At 44.4% G+C, this 27,116-nt stretch overlaps 3 protein-coding genes across 9 annotated transcripts; 2 read left to right on the forward strand and 1 right to left on the reverse strand.

Moving 5' to 3' along the window:
• On the forward strand, positions 1-10,939 carry LOC128758704 (tumor necrosis factor receptor superfamily member 12A). Of its 2 annotated transcripts, none has more exons than XM_053864940.1 (6): positions 1-198; positions 278-432; positions 6,917-7,015; positions 7,085-7,228; positions 7,595-7,643; positions 8,346-10,939. In XM_053864940.1, exons 2-5 carry the CDS (start codon positions 348-350, stop codon positions 7,633-7,635), a joined length of 369 nt encoding a protein of 122 aa, XP_053720915.1. In that variant the 5' UTR covers positions 1-198; positions 278-347; the 3' UTR covers positions 7,636-7,643; positions 8,346-10,939. The 2 variants fall into 2 exon arrangements, with proteins under 2 accessions (XP_053720915.1, XP_053720916.1); XM_053864941.1 differs by having other exon boundaries at positions 1-194.
• znf646 (zinc finger protein 646) lies at positions 10,078-26,130 on the reverse strand. Of its 5 annotated transcripts, none has more exons than XM_053864934.1 (5): positions 23,599-23,843; positions 22,968-23,111; positions 17,961-20,659; positions 16,369-17,391; positions 10,078-13,704 (listed from the first exon to the last, which is right to left on the reverse strand). In XM_053864934.1, exons 3-5 carry the CDS (start codon positions 20,426-20,428, stop codon positions 12,873-12,875), a joined length of 4,323 nt encoding a protein of 1,440 aa, XP_053720909.1. In that variant the 5' UTR covers positions 20,429-20,659; positions 22,968-23,111; positions 23,599-23,843; the 3' UTR covers positions 10,078-12,872. The 5 variants fall into 5 exon arrangements, with proteins under 5 accessions (XP_053720909.1, XP_053720908.1, XP_053720912.1 ...); XM_053864933.1 differs by lacking the exon at positions 23,599-23,843 and adding an exon at positions 23,476-23,593; XM_053864937.1 differs by lacking the exons at positions 22,968-23,111; positions 23,599-23,843 and adding an exon at positions 26,017-26,130.
• Positions 23,122-26,810, forward strand: znf668 (zinc finger protein 668). Of its 2 annotated transcripts, none has more exons than XM_053864939.1 (2): positions 23,122-23,203; positions 24,529-26,810. In XM_053864939.1, the coding sequence occupies exon 2, from the start codon at positions 24,531-24,533 to the stop codon at positions 26,484-26,486; it is 1,956 nt and encodes a 651-aa protein (XP_053720914.1). In that variant the 5' UTR covers positions 23,122-23,203; positions 24,529-24,530; the 3' UTR covers positions 26,487-26,810. The 2 variants fall into 2 exon arrangements, with proteins under 2 accessions (XP_053720914.1, XP_053720913.1); XM_053864938.1 differs by lacking the exon at positions 23,122-23,203 and adding an exon at positions 23,613-23,754.
• Positions 26,811-27,116: the final 306 nt, after the last annotated feature.

A 27,116-nucleotide genomic window follows, 5' to 3' on the forward strand; every position in this document is an offset into this window, starting at 1 on the left:
GCGACTCTGGTCGCTTCAAGTGTGTGTGTGTGTGTGTGTGTGTGGAAGTAAAATAGAAAGAATAAAAGTGTCGAGTCCGAGCGATCCCGCTGATTCTGTGTGGACGTGAGCGGGACTTTGGCTGGACGCGAGGCGGACGGAGTCACGGCGGGTTTCCTGCACAACACTGGATGTAGGAAATGAGTCATGTCAGCGTGGGTGTGTTCGCTATTAAAACACGGCGCAGACTCCTCGGGGTGACTCACTCTGATGCTCACTTTTCCATCCTGAAAACCAGCGCGGCGCGTTCGTCAGATGAACTTTCGGGACTCGTGTAGCCGACAGCGAGCAGCTCTCCACCCGCGGACATGATGGATTCCCACGCTCTCACGGCGCTCTGTGGGCTCGTGCTCGCCGCGCTCAGCTGCTTCCACGCCGCGTGTGCGCAGAAAAGTGAGTACAAACCCCAACTCCTCTATTATTTCACCTTTTTTAAACCCATCTAAGGAAGAAAAAAACTCCGCCACACGTCTAGTTCGAGGGAGCTTGTCTACTTGTCTGTGCGGCAACAGCGGGCTGAGTCGTGGATCAGATAACGGTTCTGCAACAGAGCCGCTTCCTCCGGCAGCTGCGTCTCTCACCGGTTCCGCATTCCGATCTCCTTATTTCAGTCCATCCTCACGCAGAGAGGGACCCTTCAGACTAGTCCCCTCCAAGACCCCTGCATCTCCTTACAAAGTGAAAAAGAAAACAGCTTGGGATCAATCCCACGAGCACTAACTTCAGGCTCGGATCGCTCTCGGACAGCAGGTTTGGATCGCGTCCCGCGGGCAATACAGTCGAAATTGAATTTAATCTACAAAAGTGAAAACATGTTTTATTCACGAGCGCGGAGACCGCGCACATCTGGACTTCAGCTGTGGCTCTGATCCGGTCCGGGACCAAACGCTGGAGCCCTCCACCCAAACTCCGCTCTGTTAGCATTTAAATGAAAGTCTTGATAGAGGCTGAAGTGCGCGGGTTCAAGGGTCACGGTCTATTGTGACGCGGTTCCGAGCACCACTGAATAAGATGAGCTGATCCTCAATCCCACTGCGGAAGGATGGTGAACATTGGCTGGTGCTGCAGCCTCACAGCAAGAAGCCAAACTTGGCGCAGACTCCAGTCCTTTCTGTGGAACTGAATGAGTTTCCCCCCAATACTCCTGTTTCCCCTCACAGTTCCAGAACATTCAGAGGTTAATTGATGACTCACTTCTCTGCAGACCTGAGACTTTTTTGTGTGCAGCCTGAGAGGGATGGGCAGCGGGTCCCCTCGTCTCGCCCCGACTAGCTGGGACACCTAGGTTCCGAGGCATTTCTATTTGGCACATCTCTGATCACTCTGAGCTGAGACAACATAAACCTCTGATCAGTGTCGACACAAATGAGTCAGGCGAATAATGACATGACAAGTTCAGTCAGAAATTGAAATCTGATGGTGATTTATTTTGGGCATCACAGTACTTTGCGTTTACTTTGCTGATATTGATGACATTGAAATGAAGTTACGGCTTCACCCAGGATCAAAGGTGAATGATGTCTGACAGAGGAAGACATTATTTCTGGTTTTACTATTTTGTGGTCAGTAAATTTGAGTATGAATGACAGTAGCACCGCAGTTGTCAAGATAGCTGTTCAAATAACTCAGAGAGGGTCCAGGTTCAACTCACCTTGGCTTCAGAAATTACTTAATACGGGAGAAAAAAAACATCACAATTTTTCATGTTTCCGATAGTGTTGGTTTGTGTATGCGATATAGGAAGAGGAATGATTCCATTTTGGGTTTTGATCAGTTGGGAGAGCGTTAGACTGAAGATCTTAAGGTCCCTGGTTCGATCCTGGGTTTCCGCAGTCACCGTCGTTTTGATTGAATAACTTTCATTTCACAGATGAGTCATGACTTCCGCCAAGGAGGTTGTTTCTTTGTCAGCATGGTTTGGACTGAAGCTTCTTGGCAGAGGTTTCCTCTCCCTCAGTGGCTTTTCCGTTTTTTCTTACCGTTTTCCAGAGGTTACTTTGACAAATGTTGAAGTATCATTGCTGATATTAGGTGAAGGCTGAATAAAACACTTTCATTCACAAGCATTTCATCAGATAGTCGTAGCACACACAACTTTTCCCCTGGATATCTGCTGCTCTCTGCTCAGATTAGAGCTGCTTCCTCCAGCGCTGTGTGATGTGGTTTTGTCGAGAGGTCAGGCAGCGGTCAAGGCTCGCTTCCTCACGCTGCCCTTGTGAGTGTTCAAGCAGGAGTCCAGCTGCTCCCAGCGGATGATGTAGCGCTGACAACATCAGGAGGAATGCTCACAAAGAACTGTGACCCATGCTGTGAAATGACTCAGCCCAGCTCCCCAGGTTCTACAGAGGCCCAGGAATCTCAGAGCGACTGGACATGTGACTCTGATTTATCCCCATAATGAGATTTTTGGAGGTCAAAATACCTCAAACATGACTTTTGTAGCAGGTGCCTGCTGGACGCAGCAGCTGCTCAAGAATGACCCTCATTGTGTGTTTCGGGGTGATGTGCCATGCTGTGAGCCACAGACGCTCGTAAAATGCTCAGAAATGTGCAGCTCAAGTTAATTGGAGGGGAAAGAGTCAAGAAAAAATGTGACACGCATTTTAAAGAGCATGTTAAAGAAACGGTTTAGGCATTTGATGTGGCTGAGTTGCTGTGATGAAAGAAACCAGGGAGCCACAGCAACGTTCGCAGTCGAGACCTCACCTCATGGTGAGAGGCCAAAGATTCTGCAGTGGTCCGTATCTAAGTGGTCCAAGAAGAGAAACATCCAACGCTCATGGATGCACTTAAGGATCCGCTCTGTGCGCCACACTACGTAGCTGCATAAGTGGTTGCTGGTCAGGATCAAACCTGAGCACAAATGGTACCAGGTCCACTGCCAAAACAGATGATAAATATGACCCAAAAAAGTGCTTATATTGGACCACGTGGTCTTCAGTAAGTGACCAAACCAATGCTCCATGAACGACAAGCTCTCAGTCGTTGCAGACACTTTCCCCTTCATCATGTGACGTCACGTTACTTTTGGGAAAAATACCTGGCAGCTGGGTGAAACACAAAAACTTGCGGCTTATGCTGCGGCCCTGAGGGAGGTTATGAATGAAAGTTCCTGGCAAGTTATGCAAAAAACAAATTGTCTTGATTTGTGTTTTAAATGTTGATATTTTCTTTCATGAAGATGTATTTTTAAAAGGACAGTTTTTGAAGCATCTGTAATGACAACTAGAGAAACTGGAGCTATTAAACTGTTGACTCACATTAAGCAAACAACAAAGGAAATAAAAAGTTACTGTGTGGGAAAAGGTTTGCTGAGACCTGATGTAGTGTACTGTGTTGTAATGGCAGGACTGCTAGATATGAACTTGATGGTTTATTCACTTATCTGGTCTTTGTTGACTTTGATACTGACAGCGTTGATACCAACAGTTATTTGTTTGTGTCAACTTTTGAAACACAACAAATGTATTTTTCATGCTAGTGTTGGAGATGGTGTCTGAAAATATGTTAAAGATGTAAGAACAGTCCCGCCAACAAACGACCAGTCAAATAGATTAAACAAATGTATTTTAGTATCTGACGTTCTCTGAGAGCTCGACCTGTGACGACAGGTTGCACCGTTGTCATGTTCAGAACACAGCCACCGCAGGTGGTCGGAGAAGGAAGCTGTTGTCCTGCTTCATGGAGAAACAGGGTGACTGTCGATGAGAAGCAAATGTGCCGTCAAAAGGTGAAAAAAACCCGCTTCTTAGTCTTCAGCTACTGACCACTGCAGACAGGAAGCAGCCCTTAGCTTTGGCAGAGTTGGACACACACACAGTCTCGCTCTTAAGAACTAAAAGCAATACAAACATCAAACACCGACGGCTGCAGTAACAGAGGAGCTTCTCGTCCATGTCAGATCCAACCACCCCCCAGATGTTCCATGAAAGGCATGGTCTTCTGAAGGATATTGATTCAAACGTGGCGAAGCTTGACTTCCAGCCTTGCTCCAAGACACTTTCTGAACCCCCAGTCACTTGGCTTTATGTGAATTCTTGAGCCTATTAGGCCAAACAACTGAGTCACCAGCGACTCTGATGTGCCGCTCTTCTCAACACAAGGCGGGAGAGTAGAGAACTAATCAATAGTGTATGATTTCCCAGCATGCACGCAGTAAATATTTGAAAAACCCTTCAACACTGCGGCCCAAACTAATATTAATAAACAATAAACAGGACGGGCTGCTCTCACAAATGGTCTCCTAGTAACTGGCTGCGCACACAGTGATTGTGTAACACTCAGTGTTCCGTCCAGATGTGGAAACTTAAACATGCATTCTTCCACTTCAATAAAGTCACATGGACGCATGAGCAGATGAGTTTTCAACATTTTTCAGCTGAAATGTAAGCACACTCTCTTTTCCCACACTTGATCACCGCTTAGGATTTTCAGGGTTGTGTTCTGCGACGCGTGTTTGACCGAGACGCACAGTCGACTTAAAATAACATGAGTTGTGATTCATGAGAAGCGAGCCAGATTCTCGCGATGTCTTCACGGTTTCTCAGAACTTCAGCTTTCATGTCGGTGGCAACCGGGTTTTGATGTTTACCATCAGATGAGGTGAGAGAATCCAGAACATGAAAGTCCCCTCAGAGACAACGCCTGAGGTTTTCGAGCGCGCTTGCGGCGAATGAACGGGTGCCTGCCACACACTTTATAGTGAAACTCATGACAGTGAATCAGTCGAGAGTCAAACTTTCAGTTGCATTATTGTGTCTTGCATGGACGATTCTTTACAGAACACATTCTTTTACTGGGAATTTCAGTCAAGCACCACTCACTCCTCAGAACCAGAGACGGTTCTCTTGACCTTCAGCTATGATTATCAGTAATACCTCGCCACTTTAGCTCTGTTTTAAAACTCAGAACACACTTTGCTCACACAACTGGAACACCACTAGCATCAGGCCTGACACGTTGGTTCAGGAGTTGGGGAGGAGGTGGGTTGCATGTTTCTGGCAGATCGAGTGAGGGAACACTGACGTTTTAAACTTCTCGTACTGGGAGTGTAAACTAGAGCAAAGAGTTCTGGAAAACTGCACTTGCTTGGGAGTAAAATGCAAACAATAATAGGTAAATATGAAGAGATGGAGGCTTGTGACAGGCCTGTTTATACATTGGATATTTCATACATATAGATTTGAATTTGGTTGTGATTTTCAAGGATGTAAAAGGACAAGTTTGTTTCCAGAATATTTAAAGAAAATCTGATAGTTGTGTGACAAATTTAGAATGAAATGAAGAACATATATTTTAGGAGCAAAGTCAAACTAATAGCATTATTGGGGGATATTTTACGCCCTATGTTGTGTATGCTAACTCAAAGTAAAGTTCACTGTTTAAAGATCAATTTGATACTTAATGTATGTACAACATGAGATTATGACCAATATAAAAGGATTTATTGGGAGTATGTCACCTTTTAGGTGAGAGATGGATGTTGTGAACATCAAAGGATCATGGCAGCACATTTGTTTGCCTCTGTTGAACAACTCCATCTATGACAAGTTCTTATATTGGTAGTAAAGATTTGAGACGGCGTGTAAAAACCAAGAGAAAATAACACAGATTTCCCTTAGAAGCTTTTCAGCTGTGTCATTATCGAGACATAATGCGTGATGTTTCATTAAAATGGAGGACGACACAACTCTTCAACGCCAGCTGCGAAAACATGAAACAAGAAGAGAACAGTTCCTCTTTTGGTGAAACCTCAGAGCGTCTTTCTCACAGTCGAAGGTTTATTCAGTGGAAGTCACACTCATATACAAACATTTGAGCGGAAACAGAGTTTGAGAAACATCCTGCTCTTCAGACTGGGTCTGACCGTCGCCCCCTAGCCAACCGTCAGCGCCGCGCTCGGCGCAGGGACGGAAGCTCCCGGACTCAGACCTGCCTTCTCGGCTGATTCATGTTGCGCTGATATAGCAAGTGCCAAACAATGTTTGGATGTCAGAAGTGTCCAGCTAGTAGAGCTCAGGAAGTGCAGCGCTTCCTGAGCACGAATCAGGAGCTGTGTTTCAAGGACACAAAGAGCCGCTTATCAATAACAGCAGCAAGAGTTGCACATTCCAAAAGCAAGATATCTGTGAGCGCACGTGTGTGTCAAACTTTCCATCAACACTTCAGCTATTTTTGAGGAATCATTTCATTAGGGTTATTTAATGAAACTAAAAACCAAATCAAACATAAATCATGATCAACTTTTTAGAACTTAATGTGGCTACATCAGTGTCTCGGTAATGTTAGCATCTAAAACCCAAACACAGAAATATGCAGGTATGCGTGAGTCAGCTAGGGAAGCGTTAGCATTAGCATCTTAGCAACAACACAACTGTATCCTTTTATACCTTTTAAATACAGAACTTTTAATGGCAGCACTTTTCATTTTATTGTACCTGTGGAATACGATTAAGGCTTTTTACTCTTTTGGTCATTCTCTCTTGCCAAGTTTACCAGCTACGGCCAATTCATGGAAGTTGGCAGTGGAAACACAAAGCTAAATTTAACACTTGAAGGTCTCACAAGGTTTTGATTTCTTCATTAAAACTCTTTTCAAAAAGAGGCATTCTTTGCAAAGTGATATATACTGTATACATATATACATATATACATATATATATATATATATATATATGTATATATATATATATATATATATATATATATATATATATATATATATATATATATATATATATATATATATATATAAAGGAGCTTCCTTCTGATCTTGTTGTCATACATCATAATTTTGATATTTAAAAAAAGCATGATATAATCAGAATGACATGACCTAAACTGAATCTCAAGTGCCTCCTGTTTTCTCTGTCTCCAGGTCAGTGTAGCATTTCAGAGTTCTGGAACTCTGATTTCGACCTCTGTGTGCCATGTGCCACGTGCAAGCAGTACCCAAAGACGCCATCCTGCAACACATGTAAGGCCAAACTGACCCTCCGCGGCAGTTCAACGCAGTAACTTTGCAGTGCGGTGTGTTTGCCGACAGGTAAAGCTGTGGACGAGACTCCTGACATGTGGAAGCTGGCGGCCATCACCAGCTCCACGGTTCTGGCAGTGGTGCTAGTGGGTGCGGCGTTGATCATCGGGGTCATGGTCCACCGACGCAAGTCACACAAGCGGCCTCTACGTGGTGAGAAACATATTCAAAATAACCGCGTTTGTCTGTTGTCCCGCTTTCAGAAAAGCATATTCACAATTCTTTTGTTTTAGCGATGAAATAAAAAAATGGAATATGCATCCTCACCTGCCATGTAGCACAACGCCCTCTTATCTTACTGAATAATAACATAAACATATTCATATGTCATGTTGTTTTATGTGTAAACTGTCTGAAACATAGCCTCCCTACATGCTAGACAGTGCTACATGACATTGACCTCCATTTTTACATTTAATTTGGCTATTTTTTTACCCCTCCAACATTAAAAAAATGATAGAATTTTTCTGAGATTTACAGTCAATTGATGGACTCACATTTTCTCTTTCATAACTACAGAGCCTATTGAAGAGACAGCGGGGCCCCTGTATCATGCCTGAACTGCCAAGTAGGTGTCATTCTGTTCATTTGATGGGGATGTGACAATGAAAGATTCAAGATTATCTTTGCATGTGTTAGTGTAACCTTTCTATTCTAGTCTACATTGCCTAGTTTTGTCATTTCTCTCTGCACCGTGATAGTACTATAGAAAACAGTCGGAATCTTCAAAGTTTGTTTTGCCCCGTAAAAGGTGAAAAGTACAAATGTAAAAGTTGATGTAAATGAAAAATCATTCGCTGGTGAAGATGTCAACTTTTTATTTCTGTTTGAATCTGAGGAGCAGCTAATAGAAGCTGTTACCAATCGAAGACCCGTGGCATGAAACAACTACTGCTATCACGGCCATGAACTTATTTAGCTGAATTTTGACTTAGCTGTATGTGACTAATCTAAATTGAGGGAGGTGAAGAAGAGAGTGCAGGCAGGGTGGAGACCACTGTTAGGCGCGATAGAAGGAAGGAGCAGTAGTGAGACCTGACATGATGTGGGGTTCAGCGACAGTAGCTCTAGAAGACAGTTAGGGATGACTCATAGGGAGGAGAGTCGGGGAACATGTTGAAGAATGAAGAATGTCAGAGATGGAGGGGCCAAGTGAAGGAAGTGGAGGAAAAAACAATCGATGAGGTCCATGGATGTGATGAATGAGGACTGGGAAATGAACAAGCCTGAAAAGTTCCACTGATGTTCCGAAACTTTGTGTTGCCCACAGACTCAGCAGCCTCCCAAAGACCGAGGGACAGAACGGAAAAGCGGCTGGTTTCGGACCTATAAAAGGAACCTCTGAACCTGTGACTCCTCTCTGACGATGGGGTCTGTCACGACAGCAACCCGAGCATTTAACTTATTTGGAGAGAGTGCTCAGTTCTCATGTACAGTCGACTCTGTAGGAACAGTTCTACTAACAGTATCATCCTCAAACCATGTGTGCATTAATGCCATTGCGGACCTCAGCAGTTTTACCGATGTTTTATGTTCACACGTGTCTCCGGGGAGACCTGTTTTGTCTGGTGTTGTCGTCCAGCAGGATGTGATGAATGTGACGCAGCTGCCGCCTCCAACACAGAGTCCGACGTACTGTCCGGCACATGACGGCCGCTTGAATGTAGCTACTTTTGTTTTAGGTGAATTCTCTTCTCTGTGATCCTGTGACTGTTTCACGATCAAGCCGGCCACTCCGGGTCAGGACTTCAGTGCCTTTGTGTTGTAGACTTTGGACTTATCTCCATGACAACCGGATCTCTGCGTGTTATCGTCCCTGTGCGAAATAACTGGCTGAAGTCTCAGCTCTTGTCAGAAACACTAGAGGCACAATCTGAAAGTGTGGGAAGGTTGTGAGGAATGTTGGTGTGGTGGAGCAGCTGCACTGTTTTCATCACTGACACGTCTCTCGCTGCCTTTGACTTCCAAGCTCATCCCTTTCATTAGTTTTTATCTTTTTCTCAGTCAGTAGAGTTAAAGAAGACGTCTACAACGGCACTGGGCCGGTCATGTGACATGCATTTCAAAATGTCTTTTACCAACTGAGCTCATTGATTCACTATTAGGAATCAAATATGAAGGTTAAATATGCAAGTACCATGAAATATACTCATTTTTTAATGTAGAATTTGGCATGCATTCATTTTATAAGGCAGAAGAGATGTAGTGACCGGTGGGTGATGGACGCACGATGTACGGCAACAGTGGCATCTCTTATATTAGCAGCAGCCACATTACTAATGTCAACATGGAAGGTTTTAGAAAGTAGGCATCCAGTTTGACGTCTTCTGTAGTCATCAAAGTACAGTTTACTGTGACTTTGATATGAGTGTTCCTCAACCAGAACATGACGTTAGCGAATCCCTTGTGTAGTGCTGCATATGAATCTGAGGGTTTGATCAGATCACAACATGCAGAGGTTTGGATGGAGATGTGACAGTAATGATGAGTGCGCGGGGGCAGGGATGAGGTGAGAAATACATGGAGTTGTGTAGTTTTCTTCTGCATTTGATGGCTCAGAGTACGGGAGGCCTAGATGGAGAAACCCGGCCATTTCGAAATGCTTATCCAAGATGACAGGGGCAGCAGTACAGTACACAGTGGTGTGTTCCTGTGTGGACTCTCACTTGGTGTGAAGAGCTTGGTCATTCAGAAGAGGCTCAGCGAAGAACCGCTGCTCTTCCACAATGACAGGTCAGTCGCACAGGTGCCTCCTGCTGAGAGGTTCTGAGCAAGCCAAGCGGGAACAAGGCCGCATTGCATCTAGAATCTCAGCTTTGGCTCGGGAATGTCTTCTATGATAGAACAGATCAAGGTGCTAACATCAAGACACAAAGCAAACTCATATCACCAACTGTCACCTTCACTTGTGATCCACAGCTGGACTCAAAGGTCCTCAGAGTAATCTTTGACTGACACAAACTACGTCATTTTTGTTGTTTATTTATATCAGCCGTCTTGCACCAGCAGCAAGACCCAAGCACATTCTAAAGGGACTCCTTTGAAGAGCTGTTGAAGCTTCCTGCCAGCAATGATGATGATGATGATGATGATGATACCGAGCAATAACTAACTACTTTTGTTCTTTCCTTTCTTCTTCTTCCTCCTCTAACTGTACATACTGTTCATGCACTGGCTTCTTTTAACTTCCTTGTTAACACCTTTGTGTACCGAAAAATGTATTTTCACAATAAAATGGACGACCTTCTCCACGACACATGTCTGATCCTTCACACAACAAGCCGACACAGATCAAGTTTCCAAACCTTTTAATCCCTTTAAGTAACATTCCGACACTCGAAACAAAGCAAAGAATTAGAAACCTACTCCAGAGTGACAAAATACTCTTGAGTTAAATAGTTGTGGAAACGCAATAACTTTGCAGCGTGTTATTTTTTAAATACACAGGCTAGCGGGCAAATCTTGAATATACACAAAGTACAGCATCTGTACAAGACCGGTTTTAAGTGCCAGAGGAAATGTGAACTCAAACACATTATCATTTAGCAGTTTTAGCTGCGTGCTACTGTGACAAGCATGTTGCAATAAATCCCTTCGATCGGTGACTGAAATATTCGTGACGGCGTGGTGAAGCTGCTCAGCCGACCATGAGTCACTCTCGAGGTGCACCTTACCTTATTGCTTTAACAATTAGAAACTATGAGAGTGAGATCAGCTCAGTGGGACGAGTCTTAACTACTAATGTGCAAATTAAACCTGCAGCTTTTGGATGTCGGCCTTAATGCCCCACGGTTTTCAGGCGGCACACAGCTGAGCTCCATGTGGCAAAGAGAAGCATCGAGTGCTCATGAGGTATTTCAAAGAGGCATATGAGCCTCTAATCCTGTATACAGAGGGGCTGAGAACTGGCCATCCACCGTGATGCTTCTGCTAACAATGACAGATTTGTTTTTAATGCCGAGTCACTGTCATGAACTGACTGTTGTCACGTACTCAAAACAGTTCAAAAAGGAACATTTATTAATCATTAAGAAACTTTTTCCAGCTTTAAATTCTTATTTTTGATATTAGAAAGTGCATTTCAATGTAGGTTTGTATCTTGCGTACAACTTCTTTTGTGTATGCGGTGGGTGTTTGTTGTTCTTGTTTGCTTGCTGTGTGTTGGTCCTGTGTGTACAAACATGACTGTTGTGTGCTTGTCTTGCAACTTGCTTTGCAGGTGACTGTGAGAATAGACTGTTTACTTAAAAAAGGTTTTTGCAACCTTTTTGCAAAGGTTGCATTGTGATGTAGAAATATGTTAACACTGTTACAACCCTTCTGAGCACGAATTGATACTTTCTCACTCAACTCAGCCTTGTGATCATCTAACAACTCATCACCAGCGTAGTTATTACTGAGCAAATGTTTATACTCTGAGCATAATAATCTAATGTCTCGTACTTGACATAAAACGTGAAGTTCAGCTTGAAAAGGCTGGAGACTATCTGATGCTGTAACAGTGTTTGCAGAAGTCAATGAGGTTGAAAAGGTGGTCACCGTCCAGCACCACCACCACAGAGATGGTGTCCAACTGCCAGCCTCTTTCTGTTGTGAATAAAAGAATAGTACTATCATATGTGATACGAACAGAGTGATGACATACACACCGTAATAAAATGAAAACACAACAGCACGAGCAAGGCCTCATGTTGTGCAGGAACACAGTGGACACTGGCTCTGACGCTTGAACTGAACTTTGACAGAACGGGTCAGTACTGGCCAGTCAGCCAATACATACCCACCAACAACAGAGAAACAATCCAGCAGCGAGCGTGATGGGCTTCCTGCTACAAGGATGGATCAGGCACTGGCTAGTTGAGTAGACAAGTGAACATTAACCAAACAACCATGGCACAAGTGAGAAGAAAAGTGTTTCAGGTTTACTCCTTCGGAAGGACTCCCCCTGAGTGTTGCCGTCGTGACTGAAGCAGATACTTAACGGCGTGATGTCTGCATCCATTTACACATTAAATATCAATAAATAATTAAATAGATTATCTGGAATACTATAAACATTTACTTAAGTGTGTGTTTTCGCAGTAGGAGTGGGATAAAGCTGACCTTTGAACTCGCCCAGAGGTATTTGAAGATGCTAATAACAGGTGTGTGGCAGCGGACAGATCAGTGATAAATACAGCGAATAGAGTCTGTTGACTTAAGAACCTACAGAGGCACTGGACATACATATACGTACAAACAAAGTCCTGATTTACAAAACCATTACCGTATTTTCCGGACTTAAAGTCAGACTCTTTTAAAAAAAAAGTTCCATTGGTCCTGCAACTTATACTCAGGTGCGACTTATATCTATGAGAAGTCATTTCACAAGTTCTTAAATAATATTTTGGATGAGTGCGGATGATGTGTTCAGGATTGTTGGAATTTTTTTATACTACTGAACTTAACAGGGGTTACAATGGCTTTACGGGATTTATGTGTGGTGGGGACAAAACAAAAAAGTGGGGTGGAGGGACCTTTGAACTGACACCTTTGCCAATATATATATTCCAGTGTGACTAATACAAATGTTTTTCAACTTCATGATGCGCTTTTTTTTGACTGGTGCGATGTATAGACTGGAGCGACTTGTAGTCCGAAAATTACGGTAGCTTTCACAGACCCGGCTTTGAGAGCAGTGCTCGGATGCTCGGTGCTCTTGTGAGTCGAGCCTCCACTGCACTCTTCACTGTTAAAGGCCAGGTGTCTGTATGTTGGCTGGAGAGAAAAAACATCTCCTACAGGGATGAAGTTGGCTTCAAAGGAACGACCCCATATCCAGGTCCATGTAGGAATTAGCATCCACGCTGAAGGACGAGTCGTAGTTCTGGCTGTTCTGGTGCAGCTTCTGATGGTGCCTCAGGTTGGACTTGCTGGAAAAGCTTTTGTCACAGAGCAGGCAGGCGAAGGGCTTCTCCTTTGTGTGGATTCTCCTGTGGCAAATGAGCTGTGTGGACACGCGGAAAGCTTTTCCACAGTCCAAGCACTGGTACCGCTTGGGCTCCATGTGAATGCGGCGGTGGTTCTTCAGCGCCATCAGGTTGGTGAACTCCTTCTGGCAGACGGAGCAGAAGAAGGAGCCGGTCTTGTGGCTGTTCTTATGGTTGAGGAGGGAGCCGGCGTGTCGGTAGGTGCGGCCGCAGTGCTCACAGACGTGGCTCTTCTCCTCAGCGCCGGCGGCGTCTCCGTCCTGCTGTCCATTGAGATGGGACAACATCGGAGGCTCCTGCTTGGAAACCTCATCTGCCGCTCCTGAAGGCCAGATGCCCTTGTCGCCAGCGTTATGCTGGTGCGTCTCCAGGTGCTGATGGTAGCTCCCGGCGTTGGAAAAGCTTCGGTCACAGGTGCTGCAGACGAGTGAGCGGTCTTTGGAGTGGCCCTCCATGTGGCTCTGCATGTGAGACAGCAGGCAGAAGGTTTTGCCACATTCTGGGCAGCAGTGGCGGCGCATCTGGGAGTGGATCTGAAGCGTGACGGCGTCAGGAAAGGTCTGCAGGCACAGCGCGCAGTGGTGCAGGTTCTCCGAGTGCGTCTTCTTATGGTTGAGGAGCGAGCCAGCGTGGCGGTACGAGCGACCACAAAGATCACACCTGTAGCAGACATTAAATCCAACATCATGTTGACATCACATAACTTCATCTTAAATCATCCGCTTCCATCCTCGCCCCGACTCCTGATGAGAAGCAGGTGTGGGTGTCCCGTCTCTACCCCGCCAAAGACTCGCAAGACAATAAGTTTAAGACGCTTTAATGTGTGAAACCGAGGTTCTCAGTGACTGATCCCATCATATCACACACTGTAAGCCGGGGCTGACCTCACGTCACCAGGGTAAGTGAAACCAGCAGGACATGTGCTGGTGATTTCAGTCATCACATCGTGGACATATTTTGGGGATCACTGTGGTTTCAATAAAAAAAAGGAGGGATGAACAGCTGATCTGTGTGGACAGGGTTTGGCCAACTGAACTCTAAGATGTGATGCAGGAGAAGACATCTCTGGTTCCTTTTCCTTCAGCAGTCAAGCTATTTTGATTTGACAAAACAGCCTCTCTGAGTTCACATCAGTAAAGTTTAATGACATTCACAATTGATAGTGACTCATTACGGATTGTTTTAATCAGTCTCACACTGTTTGATCTCATTGTGTGGTTCAGCTTTGGAGCAATGTTTGAATCCAGTCACATTCCACTCCAATTTAGACTCTCAGCCCATGGTGTTCCTCTCTAACAGGACATGAAGAGACTCCTCTCCCCCTCCCCCCGTTTTAACTTTCGATCTCTGCTGTCTGCCCTGAGTCCTTAAACCTCAGAATCTCAGTCTCAGATTCAGTCACACAGGAAGTGAACATTTAACCACAGTGATGGTGCTAATGTGCAGCACATGACGGAGAATCATGGCGCCACTGAGCAAGCATCTACGCTATCACATGGAGCAGCACAATTGTTTAAGCATATTTCTCATGTAACAAACTGACCTGATCAGCATCCAGTCAAAAAAACAAAAGTGTGGGTAAGTTGGATTTGTTTATGCGCATAGTGTGACATCAACTCAGAACAGGCCGTTTTGAAGTGAAATGTTGGGACCAGATTTAGTCCACAAGCCTCAGGTTTAACTAGAGAGCAGTAAAGAGTACATTTGAGAGGGTGTCACGGGACTCAGGAGCACCAAAGGTTTGGGCCTGGCTGAAGATGCTGACAGTCATCTTCTGAGACATGTTCCCTCAGTGTCGGGTGTGTCCTTCATGGAACCAATAAGCATGGTTTTCATGATCTGCCGCAAATGAATGCAAGAGTGAGACTCTTTTGTCACTCTTCACAGTCTGCTCCCACGAACACGAGGCAACAACAGTGAATCTCAAATCAGCTTCCAGGAATCTCCACCCTGCTTGTGCTGACTCACCGGTTCATGGCTCTCATCCACGTAGTTTTGGCCATTGCATCATCACTGCACAAATACAACTACTCGTGTCCAGGTTTCTGTTCTAGTTGATTTACGCTGGAATAAGTGAATCGATTCAAAGCTGACTTTGTTTCAACGGAACCAACACAGAGAAGATTTGCCGGGATACATATTTCAATTGAAAGTGAATTGAGTTGGAAAAAACTTCAGGATAAAAGCACAAAAAAAGTACTTGAGGCAGCCATGAGTTCTCTCATCATTTGAGCACTTCCATGCTGATGCATAAACTGATGTGTACAGATTGTATTTAGATTTCATCATTCCGGTCTTGAATTAAAATGTAATTATTAATTACATATTAGCCCTTTTTTAAATCAATTCCCACCTCTAAAAAGTTATTTTTATTTCTGTGATTTCTCGTTTCAGTTCAGAAATCTGTTCAGAATGTTAGTCCCTGATAAGAGCTCATAAGATAAAGCCAGCTATCTGACCAAAGCTTAACTTTTCTCATACAAACAAACATGGCCTCTGAATAACAGGGATGCTCCGATCAGGATTTCTGCTGCTGATCACTGATACCGATCAGCCAGAGTGCTGATCACCACCGATCACATGGATTGACAATGAATTTGTAATCAAGATGATGAGAACTTCTGTGTTCGTAATGTGAAAAAATAAACCATCAAATAATTTTAAGGCAAAAAAGGGGAAAAAAACTTGCAGAATGCAAGCACTATTCTGCCAAAAGGATAACTGAAAAACATTTAATTTGATGTCAGACGTCGCCGTTTGGTGACTCTCTAGAGGCTTTGCTATGTGAAATACTGACATACTGGCTGCTTGTAGCGGGAGATTCAGGTGGCTGTAGAACGCTGCACCTGACTCCAAACTGGGGACCAGTCGTTTCTGTTTCCATCTCCGGGTAAATGACAGCTGAGAAAAGCTGGTCATCTAGCTCAGTGAAATTAATATACTTAGCGTTCCGAATGTCACGCTCGGACACGCAGGTGTTGCTAAGCCTGCTGCTGCCTGCTGTCTCACTCTCATGAGCCCAGAAAACTCTCCGTGCTCCGTCAAGTCAAGTGCTGGCGCTTTAAATGGCATGTTTAATTTGAAGGTGCTTCCCTACACAACATTTTCCCGTGCATGTGCTGCAGGATGCAAACTTCAAATGAGCTTCACAGCAGACATGCTGCTGCTTAGTGAGCAGCGAGTATGGAGGAGCGGACGCATCATCAGAGCGCCGGCTGTCCCACGTGATCGGTTGTTGTGATCGGCAATGACAGGTAGTGACGGCATTCACAGATCACGCTGATCGACCGGAGCATCTCTGCTGAATAAAGACTTAAAACTCACGTGAAGCACTTGTTTGGACTCTCTGTGTGTAGGGCCAATGGACCTCTGTGGCACCTATGTCTCTTCAAACCAGACCTTCCCTGAAAGCTCTTCCCACATGTGGAGCAGCTGAAGTAGGCGTCAGAGCGGTCATGGATTTTCTGGTGGTTGTGCAGGATGCTGGCAAGGCGGAAGGCTTTTCCACAGGTAAGACACACATACTTCTTCTTCTGCGTGTGTGTGCGGATGTGGTTCCGTAAGGCCATGGGGTTGGTGAAACTCTTGGCGCAGAAGCTGCAGCCAAAGTGTCCAGTCTTGTGGGTGTTCTTGTGGTTGAGGAGGCTGCCAGCATGGCGGTAGCTGCGGTTGCAGATGTTGCACGTAAAGATTCGCTCGTCTTTATTTGCATTAGCACTAGAGTCGTCGCACACGTGAGTAGATAGCTGCTCTGCTGAAGCAAATGTCTGCTTGCACCGTTTGCACCTATGACCTTGAGATCGGCTGCTCCGACGAGGGACTCCATCTGTGTTGGGGTCTCTACAGACGTGAGACGCTAGCTGCTTCCTCAACCTGAAACATTTGCCACATTTCATGCAGGAATGTCTTTTATACGCAAGATGCGTGCGCAAGTGGTTCTTCAGTGCTAACTGGTTGGAGTAACTGTTGCTACAAATCGAGCAGTAATATTCGCCAGTTTTATGGGAGTTTTTGTGGTTGACCAGACTCCCGGCATGTCGGTACGTCCGGCCACACTGGTCGCAGGCAAAAGGTCGCTGGTCTTCTGCATTCTCGGATTTGATTCTGACTGTGGTTTTGTCCTTGCTGTCCTGCAGCATAGAGCGTTGCATTGTCGCAACTGTCTGAGTGGTGCGCTGAGTGACAGAGGACATTCCTCCCACTGGACTGCCTTGATTCATCTGCTTTAATGTTTGGATGTGGCTGTTGAGTTCTTGGATTTTAGCTTGGTTCTCCTTGTGCCGTCGTTGGTGATTCAGAAGCTGCTTTTGAATTTTGAAAGCTTTGCCACACTCAGTGCAGGCGTACCTGGGGAGGGAGGAAAAAATGGTAAGGAATCTTAACAGTCATCAGGGTCAGTGTAGGAGCAATAAATGCAAAACAAAAAACCCTAATAAATATATAAAGGTAACAGATTTTATGAAGGTCCCATCTATAATGTATTATAAGTACATTCATATAAGATTGTAATGCATTTATGAGGCTTTACAGAAGAGGTCTTTCTATCTAAATCAAGTCCACAGCTTATAATACTTGATAAACCTTGTCATAAGTTTCCATACAGGATTATGGACTTCACCACATCTTCTATGACGCCTTCTACGATGTCTAACTAATAACACATTATAGATGAGAGCTCAAAGTAAAGTGTAACCATAATAAACAGTCAGTCAAAATCCAAGGAAACTATCGGGTTGATGATTAAACTATCGTGCACAATCCTTTAAGATGCATTAATAATAAGACATTATAGCCTACACTATTCAGTTCTAAAGGTCATTGGGTAACACAAGTTAAGGGAACACAACGGCATTATTTTCAAAATATAACCCACACTGCTTGTTGATTCAGCTTTCCCAAAGACAGTCACCACAAACCTTTTCACATCGAAGTGGGACCTCTGGTGGTTCTTCAGGGCCAGCAGGTTGTAAAACCGCTTCTGACAGACCAGGCATCGGTATATTCCAGTTTTATGAGACTTCTTGTGATTGAGCAGCGAGCCAGCGTGTCTGTATGAGCGCCCACACTGGTCGCACTTGTACTGGCGGTCTCCGGTCTCAGCATTGTAGTTCATGTGTCTGATGACTTCATGCTGGACGACATCCTCCACACTGACTTCTTGTTTGACATCTACAGACTTATTTATTCCTGCGCGTGTGCAGCCATGGTTTTTGAGTTGATGCAGGCTGGTGCACAAGATTCCACAGCTGCCACAGATGACTGTCTGGGACTTCTTCCTCCTTGGTTTTCTGTGAACATTTACACTGGTCTTGTTATGAACCTGCTGACTGTGGTGTTGTTGCTGATGAGTCATCAAGTCCTGCCTGTTGTCAAAGCTCCCTCCACATGTGCTGCAGATCATCATCTCCCCAACTGCGTCTTCCTTCATCTCCTCTTGGGTGCCCATCAACACAGGCTGGGAGCTTCCAGCATTCTCCTGGGACTGTGTGTGACCTCTTAAATGGGTCTTGAGTGCCCTCATGCTAGTGTAGTTGTTTCCACATAGAGAGCAATGATAAAGATCTGCATCATCCTCACTTTCATTCATAAGCTCCTTTCTCATTTTATCATGAAGCATGTAACTTTGTTCATCGACATCATCCTGATGGCCAAACTGTGGATTTTCATAAACACTGTGACCATTGGTTTGATGGAAGTCAACGGTTCCTTCATATTTACTGCAGTTGGAGTCCTGCTGCTGCATCAGAGGACAACGGTGAGACTTAATACCGGCAATATCTGCAAACGTCTCTCCGCAGTCTGCACACATGTGCCTCTGCACATGCCGATTATCATCAGGTGGCTGCTCAGCAGGGCCCTCAGCATATCTCTGGCCAAACTGCTCATGGTGCATTTCTCCCTCACAGTTGTCATCTTGACTCGCACATTCATCAGCAAGCCCAACCTTTAGATCCACTTGAGATGAGAAACTTTGTTGATGGTGTTCCTGTGTAAGAGGTTCGGAGGAGAGCCAGTCTGTTCTACCACTAAAATAAGGCGACTGGCTTTTGTGGAGCCGAAGGTGACCTTTGAGAGCGGCCAGGTGTGGATAGCTCTTCCTGCAGATGGGGCAGTTGAAAATCCCAGTTTGATGGGACCTCTTGTGGTTGATAAGGCTTCCAGAGTGTCTGTAGCTCTTTCCGCATATTTGACATTTGAAAGGGCGGTCGGCATCATCTCCTGCTGAGGCACCTTGAGTTTCATCATGACTCTGCGTAGGATTGTTCCTGTTTGAATCGACAGAATTAGCTTCTACTTGACTGTCTTGAGAAGAAGGGCTTTCACTGTTGTCACAGTGCGGTTTATGGTGACCATTTACTACAGTATGTTCTTGTGGCAGATCAAAATGTTGAAGCTCTTCTGATGGATTTGAATTAGTCAGATGTGGAGTGTAAGAACCCGAGTCAGGAGAGGAGACACTGTGGTTGTAGGGCACCATAGATGAAAGGGGATCTGGCATGGTTTCCTCCAATTCACAAGGTTCAGCAGAATTATGTATTTGAATGTGTTCCTGGAAGTCCTCCTCATTGGTCAACACTACTTGGCATAAATGGCAGAAATGAACAGATGTCTCGGGGCTTGGTGGGGACAGCTGGTCACAGGTTGGACCAGTGAAGGAGCCATTCAGAGAACGTTGATCTGCCCTGCTCCTAGTCTTGTGACTCCTCTGGTGGCTGTAGAGTGCAGCCATGTTACTTAATGTTTTAAAACATATCTCACACTCAAACGTTCCAACCTGATGAGTCTTTTTATGATTTGCCAAGCTCCGCAGGTGAATATACGATTTGTCACACAAGTCACACTTGTAAGGACGGTCACCAGCATCATCTGACGTCTCTGACCGTGGAGTATTAACAAGCTCTGACTTGACAGCTGGGCTGTTTTTTGTTACGGTCACATCACTGGTTGACTCCTCATTCTCATAATGACTGCCATCTTCCATGGTAGGGGACTCGAGGTTTACATTCTGATAGGACCTTACTTCCTTGGTGAGATGCATCTTTTCATGTGTGGCAAGTTGGGATGCCAGTCGGAAAGCCTTTCCACACTGTGAGCAGGTGTGCTTCTTCCGAGACGTGTGGCTCCGCATGTGACTTTTCAAAGCTGAGGCATTGGAGTTTTCTTTCCCGCATATGTCACATTCAAAGGAGCCCACATCATGAGTCTTTTTGTGGTTGGTAAGGCTACTGGCATGTCGGTAACAGCGCCCACATTCATCACATTTGTATTTGCGATCATCCTCTTGATCGTGGCTTTCAATGTGATCAAGAAGACTGGACATATCTGGACAAACCATGTCGCACAGTTTGCATGGATAACCTGATGTCCAGTCCTGTGCTGCCATGACCACAGGATGATGGATGGAAAAAACTGTTCGTAAATGGATAATGAAACAGCATTAGATGTCTCTTTGGTCCTTATTAATTCCAGAATTTCCCCATTGTGGGATGAAAAAGGGCAGTCTAACCTAATCTAATGAAAAATCTATATAATAATTTTGATTGATCAGCAGGGATTCAGGAAGATGCTTCATGGTAGTGGTCTCAAGTTCCTCAAATTGGGGGGCAAAATAGACCTGCAGAAGGCACAAAAACATTATTGTGAGAGTCAGCCACAAAAAAAATCCTTTTTTTGAAATTCCTTTTTATTATGATATAGACTCATAAAACTGTTTTTCTTAAAAATATAAATAACCATTCAAATTTAGTAACTTCCCCACCCATACATTTGAAATTATAGTGTATGTGCATAATAAGTCAGCATTGCAGAATAAATGAAAATCCTCAGAAGAATTTTATATTTGACAGTTGTGTCAAAATATAGTTTTAAAAACATCTGGACAGGGGCAAAGCTGACAGAGCCTTACTTATATACAACATTCTACAAAGAAACCCTTATTTACAACAGCAAAGCACACACCTACACACGCACACAGAATCATATTGACTTACACAGCTCAAAACATGCAACAATCACCTAAACATAAATAAACACCCAAACCGACACAAACACAGCTCAACAAACATAACTCCCCCACCACACATACACAAAGCTACGCAATGAACAACATACTTCTAAAAACCCACGGTAGAACACACATTCTAAACAAAACGGACACACCTGTGCAAACACATTGAGAAAAAAAACAGAGCAAAAAAACAAATCTATGAAGTGGTCAGATGACTGCCATTCATTATTATCATTGAGCTGCCATTGGTAAATATGTCCCCACTCAGAAAGTACTGCAGTATGAAATGCTTTACTTAAAATCAGATTATCAACTAGCCCTTGTACATAACCACCTACAGTCATGGCCAAAGGTTTTGAGAATGACACAAATATTACATATTCACAAAGTTTTTAGGTGTTCGCCAGATGTTTTTATGGTATAATGACATACAATTAGAAGCATTTCACAAGTATCAAAAGCTTTTATTGAGAATTACATGCAATAAGTCAATATTTGCACTGTTGACCCTTCTTTTTCAAGACCTCTGCAATTCTCCCTGGCATGCTGTTGATCAACTGGACTTTCTTGGGCGCCCTGCAGCCTGTTTGGCATCAACTGAACCTCTCTCCTTGAAGTTCTTGATAATCCTATAGACAGTTGACTGAGGTGCAATCTTACTCGCTGCAATAAACTTCCCCATTAGGCCCTTTTTGGGCAATGCAATGATGGCTGCACGTGTTCCTTGCTGGTAACCATGACTAACAGATGAGGAACAATGGCACCATCTTCCAGTTCCAAGTATCGAGTCACTCAATCATGAGAGATTGACCTCCAGCCTCGTCCTCATCAACACCCATACCTGTGTGTAATGTGTGTGACACCTGTGTGTCATTGAAATTATGTTAGCTGGTCCTTTTGTGGCAGGGCTGAAATGCAGTGGAAATGTGGTTTTAGTGATAAAGTTCATTTTCGAGACAAACAGGGACTATGCAAATAATTGCAGTTGAGCGGATCACTCCTCATCACATTCTGGAGTATATACACATTTCCATTATAAAAACTGAAACTGCAGACTTTGTAAAAATTAATAGTTGCGTCATTCTCAAAAATTTTGGCCATGACTTGCACAAACACATTGAGAAAAGAACAGGGCAAAAAGTTACATCCAGCTACCTTATTAAGACAGAATCACTTCTAATCTATGGAGTGGTCAGATGACTGCCATTCATTATTATCATTGAGCTGCTCCTTTGTAATTTGCCATTTGTAAATGTGTCCTCACTCAGAAAGTACTGCAGTATGTCATGCTTTACTTAAAATCAGATTATCAACTAGCCCTTGTACAACCACCTAGTTACACCTAGACATGTCAAGTATTGTCACATTTTGACCTAACTAATAATGACGTTACAAATGTAGCTGTCATAAAACGCAATATAGCAGTTTAAAGAATGTTGTACAACTTTAAATTATTTCAAGCATAAAGTGTCTGCCTTCGTAAGCAGGTCGACACGGAAAGCTATTCTTTTTCAACGGGTATTTGGCATCTTAAGTCGTTTGTTGTATTCGACGTAGTAAGGACGAAGTTGTTTGAAAGGAAAATATTAACAAACATGTTTAGCTGCACTTTACGACAGTAGGTTAACCGGATAGCTATGTAAATAAACCGGGACAGTGGTCTCTTATCCAGGTATTAGCCAAAATATAAGTTATAAATCGTGCGATTATAACGCATAACTAATTGGTAAGTCTTTTAAATACAAAAATAAATCACAAACGGTTCGAAAAGACATTAGAAAACCCAAATAGGGCAGCAATGAGGTGTCGTTAGCAATTAGCCCTGCTGCGGCTAGCAAAACAAACATTGCACCAAAAAGATAGAAGTCGCGAGGATGTCAACTCGGAACGCCAGCAAACGCGTATCGATAAATACCTGATATTGCTAGGCTTGAGAACGCACACGGTGAGCCCAAGAAACGCGCATCCATTCGCAAGTTCTGAGGATGTATTTTAACCATAGGTCGGCCCCTTTTCCCGATTGTCTTCTTCTATTCCTGGTTCCACATTGCTCTGGTTGCTAGGGAACAGGAAATGTGCAACAGTGAAATCCGTCCCTCACTCGCCGAGAGGCGACGACGGTAAATACAACTTCGAAAAGGGAAACTACAGGTTAACACTTTTGTTTTTTTAACACACACCAATTTGTGTCACTATCCATAACTTTATCACTCAATTTGCATAGATGGACAATGACTTCAACGATAAGATTTATGTGAGAAATAATTGCATTGAAATGATATGATAGTCTTTTATCACTAACATATTCACACATTGTCCGTTATAGCTCAGAAACGATTATTATACTTTATAATGCGTAATGCTCTGAATGTAATGTACTTTTTATTGATGCTATATTGTTACATAACTGGAATGACTTTTACCGTTATGTTCCTCTTTGCTTTGCCTGAAAGACTGACGTATATGTAGTTATTATTTGATGCGGTAACAAATAAATATACATATAAAAATAAAAGTGGAAAGATTAGAGACAAACTCTTTCTTACGTTGCACACTAGGCTGCGGGGCAGCTATCGTCATCACGGTCCTAGCGCCGTCCCACACTAACACACAACACCAATCGGCTTGTTGTTGTGCAAATGCAGTCCTGTGCGGAGGCGCATTTTTTGGCATTGCAGTGATATTCCGTTGACTTGTTTAAGGTAAGACTATCACATCAAGTATGATCTACGACTAGTGTGCTTGTCTTGCATTCCGCGCATAGCACTGTCGGGGTGATGAGGCGTCTTCAATCCAAGTTTCATAGCCATCGGTCCTAAAGCCAGCCATTTTGTGATTGTTGAACAATAAAAAAAAAGCTGTCGCCAGAGACGGAGATTGTGTCGTGAGCAGTGGTGAGCAGCGTGTGAATGTGGCCGACTGGTTCGTGGTCAGCTCCTGATCGACACGCTCAGGTCGTCCACACTGACAACTGTAGCGCGCTACTTCCCCTGTCTGTGCAGCGGTTAGCATTATTGTCCCTGAGGTCCTAATGCCAGCCATTTTGTGAGCTAATGCGCGAGCTCGCCTTTTCTTTTCCACATGACTACTGTTTTGAGACGTCAATCGGGTCTGTTCACAGCTTAGTAAGGAATTTAAATATACAATAAATGAAACTCCTGCAACTCACATGAATTGCTAGACAGTTTTACAGCTTACAACTTGCTCCTTATTCTACATGTGTGAGGCTGTTGTAGATAAAGCATCTCCTCACTTTAATCGTGTTGCTTGTCAGTCTGTTTCTGAGTGGCTCTTTTATTTGGACACGCAACCTCTAAAACACTGCCTTTAGCCCAGTCTCCCTCATTTGTTTACAAAGCTGCATCTCCCTTGTTCCAATTTGTATTTTCATCTCGCATTTTTTTTCCTGTTTTTGAACATGTGACTTGCTGATGCATACATGGAATGAAGTCTCTAATTTAGCGTCATCTTCACAGATATGAACATGGCCTCCCCACAGCCTGGCAGCCCACCTCTCCAGGAGCAATACACTCCTGTTATCCAAGAGAAGGAGAGCTATGAAGGGAGAAAAGAAGGTCAGCCTTTGAAGAAGCGAGGAAGAGGACGACCTCCAAAATCCCACCTGTCATTCAAATGCTCGTCCTGCTCCAAAGCTTTCAGGAGTCCCTCCGTCCTCCGCAGTCATAAGCTCTCCGCTCATATGAGTGAACGTTTGCAGCAACAGTCATGCTCTCAGTGCATGAAAACCTTCACCAACAAGGCCCAGCTCTTAAAACACGAGCGCTGTCATTCATCGCAGCGTCCGTTTCAGTGTGCTGAGTGTCACAAGGCCTACAAGACACCGACTGAACTACGAAACCATAGTCGCTCTCACACCGGGGAGAAACCTTTCGTGTGCACGGAATGTGGCAAGGCCTTCATGCAAGCCATTTGTCTGCGGATCCACATGACGCAGCACAGTGGAGAGCGCCCTTATTCCTGTCGCCAGTGCAGCAAGAGCTACCCAACTTTGTCCAAACTGAAGGTCCACATGCGGTTTCACACAGGAGAAAAGCCATACTACTGCGCTGAGTGTGGGAAGAGTTTTGCAGACCCTTCTGTTTTCCGCAAACACAGGAGGAATCACCAAGGTTATCGTCCTTATGCTTGTCAAGAATGTGGGAAAACATACACAGAACTGAAGGACCTTAAGAACCATGAGCGCTCCCACACCGGAGAGAAACCTTTCCTGTGCTCGGACTGCGGCAAAGCCTTCTCACGTTCCTCCTCTCTGGCCTGCCATCAACGTATACACTCCAAAAATAAACCCTATCAGTGCGAGCAGTGCGGAAAAGGCTTCACCCAATTGTCTTCCTACCAGTCCCATCTCCGGACTCACTCCGGGGAGAAACCATTTCTCTGCCCTCAGTGTGGAAAGATGTTTTCAGACCCATCGAGTTTCCGTCGGCATCAACGAGCCCACTTGGGTTACAAGCCGTATCCCTGCGACAAGTGTTCCAAGAGGTTCAGACAACCAGCAGATCTAGCTGTGCACGAACGCGTTCACTCAGGAGAGCGGCCGTACAAATGTCAGAGCTGTGACAAGGCCTTTGTGGCATCTTGGGACCTGCGGCGACACATGCTAGTCCACACAGGTCTGAGGCCCTTTTCTTGCACCGAGTGTGACAAGTCATTTGCAGAGCGTTCTAGTCTTAACAAGCACCGGCGTGTACACTCCGGGGAGCGTCCCTTCAAATGTGGCGAGTGCTCGAAGTCCTTTGTTGTGTCGTCGAGTCTGCGTAAACATGAAAAAACTCACCTGACAGAGCAGTCTGAGGCACAGCAGCAGGAGGCAGACGCCGCGTCTGCCTCAGGCTTTACCGGCCACACCACCCTCCCTCAGTTCTCCTGCTCTCACTGCGACGCAACATTCGGGAACTGGGATGAGGTTCAAGTGCATGAAAATCTTCATTCCATCGACTTACCTGCTCCAACTGTTGCCAAAATAGTTCCGGTGGGCTCGCATGTTTGCCAGACCTGCCAGGAAGAGTTCACCCAGCTCTCAGACCTGCAGGAGCATGAGAAGCAACATCCTAAACTGAGGCCGCACGTTTGTGACAGCTGTGGGAAGGGATTTCTCAACAGATCTGGACTGCGCAAACACCAAAAGATCCACTCTGCCAGCAAACCGCACACTTGCCCTCACTGTGGCAAAGCTTTTCTGTTCCCTGCATATCTTCGCAAGCACTTAAAGATTCATCCCCCCACTTCACCTGCCTCCACTGTTGGTGATCTTAATGTCATCCACATGGATATCCTTCCCTCTGCTACGACCCCATCAGAGGCGCCGCCCGCTGCCGTAAAACCCAGCAGCATCTCCTTGACGGTTCCAGTCACAGTGCCTGTAACTACCTTTGAGAGTCTGCCTGAGTACTTGGCGAAAGAAGGACAATAAGTTACACGGACAAATGTGTAGCTCATTTTGAAATAAAACAGATAATCTGGTATGAAGCACCAACCATTTGTGATGTTTAGAGGGATATCAAAGCCTTTTGAAATATTCTGGGAATGGAATGGAACTGTTGAATGGCTGTGAGTGAGGACACCACGAGTAGACTTTGGAGGTGCTCACGTTTGTATCAATATGCCGCTGTACATTGAAAACAAATATCCAATGTCTATACTGTAATCACACTTACATGTTGTCCTGTTTTCTTTTCTATAAGGAAGGAATTATGTACAGATGAAAAGAGGAATGTGTTGAATTAAAAAAGCCGTTTTGTACTCGTAATTTGGATCTTTGCTATTTTGTGTGCACTGTTTACTGTTTTTTCTATATAAAAAAGACAATATTTCATAAATAATAGCAGTGTTTAGCATGATCAGACAGTTATTACTCTCTGTCAACAGTTGAAGGGATTGAACTCATTTCTTTTTCATTGTGTCAGTATTCACAGGCACTCAATATCACTGGGCTTTAACTTAAATTAATATTAACCTTTTTAATGGTAACCTTTAAAATCCCACTCAAGGTCAAACAAACCTCCTTTAAGAGGCTTATAGTTAGTAATGAAAGGGATTGCAT

This window comes from Synchiropus splendidus, chromosome 5, assembly GCF_027744825.2.
Source record: "Synchiropus splendidus isolate RoL2022-P1 chromosome 5, RoL_Sspl_1.0, whole genome shotgun sequence".
Classification (NCBI taxonomy): domain Eukaryota; kingdom Metazoa; phylum Chordata; class Actinopteri; order Syngnathiformes; family Callionymidae; genus Synchiropus; species Synchiropus splendidus.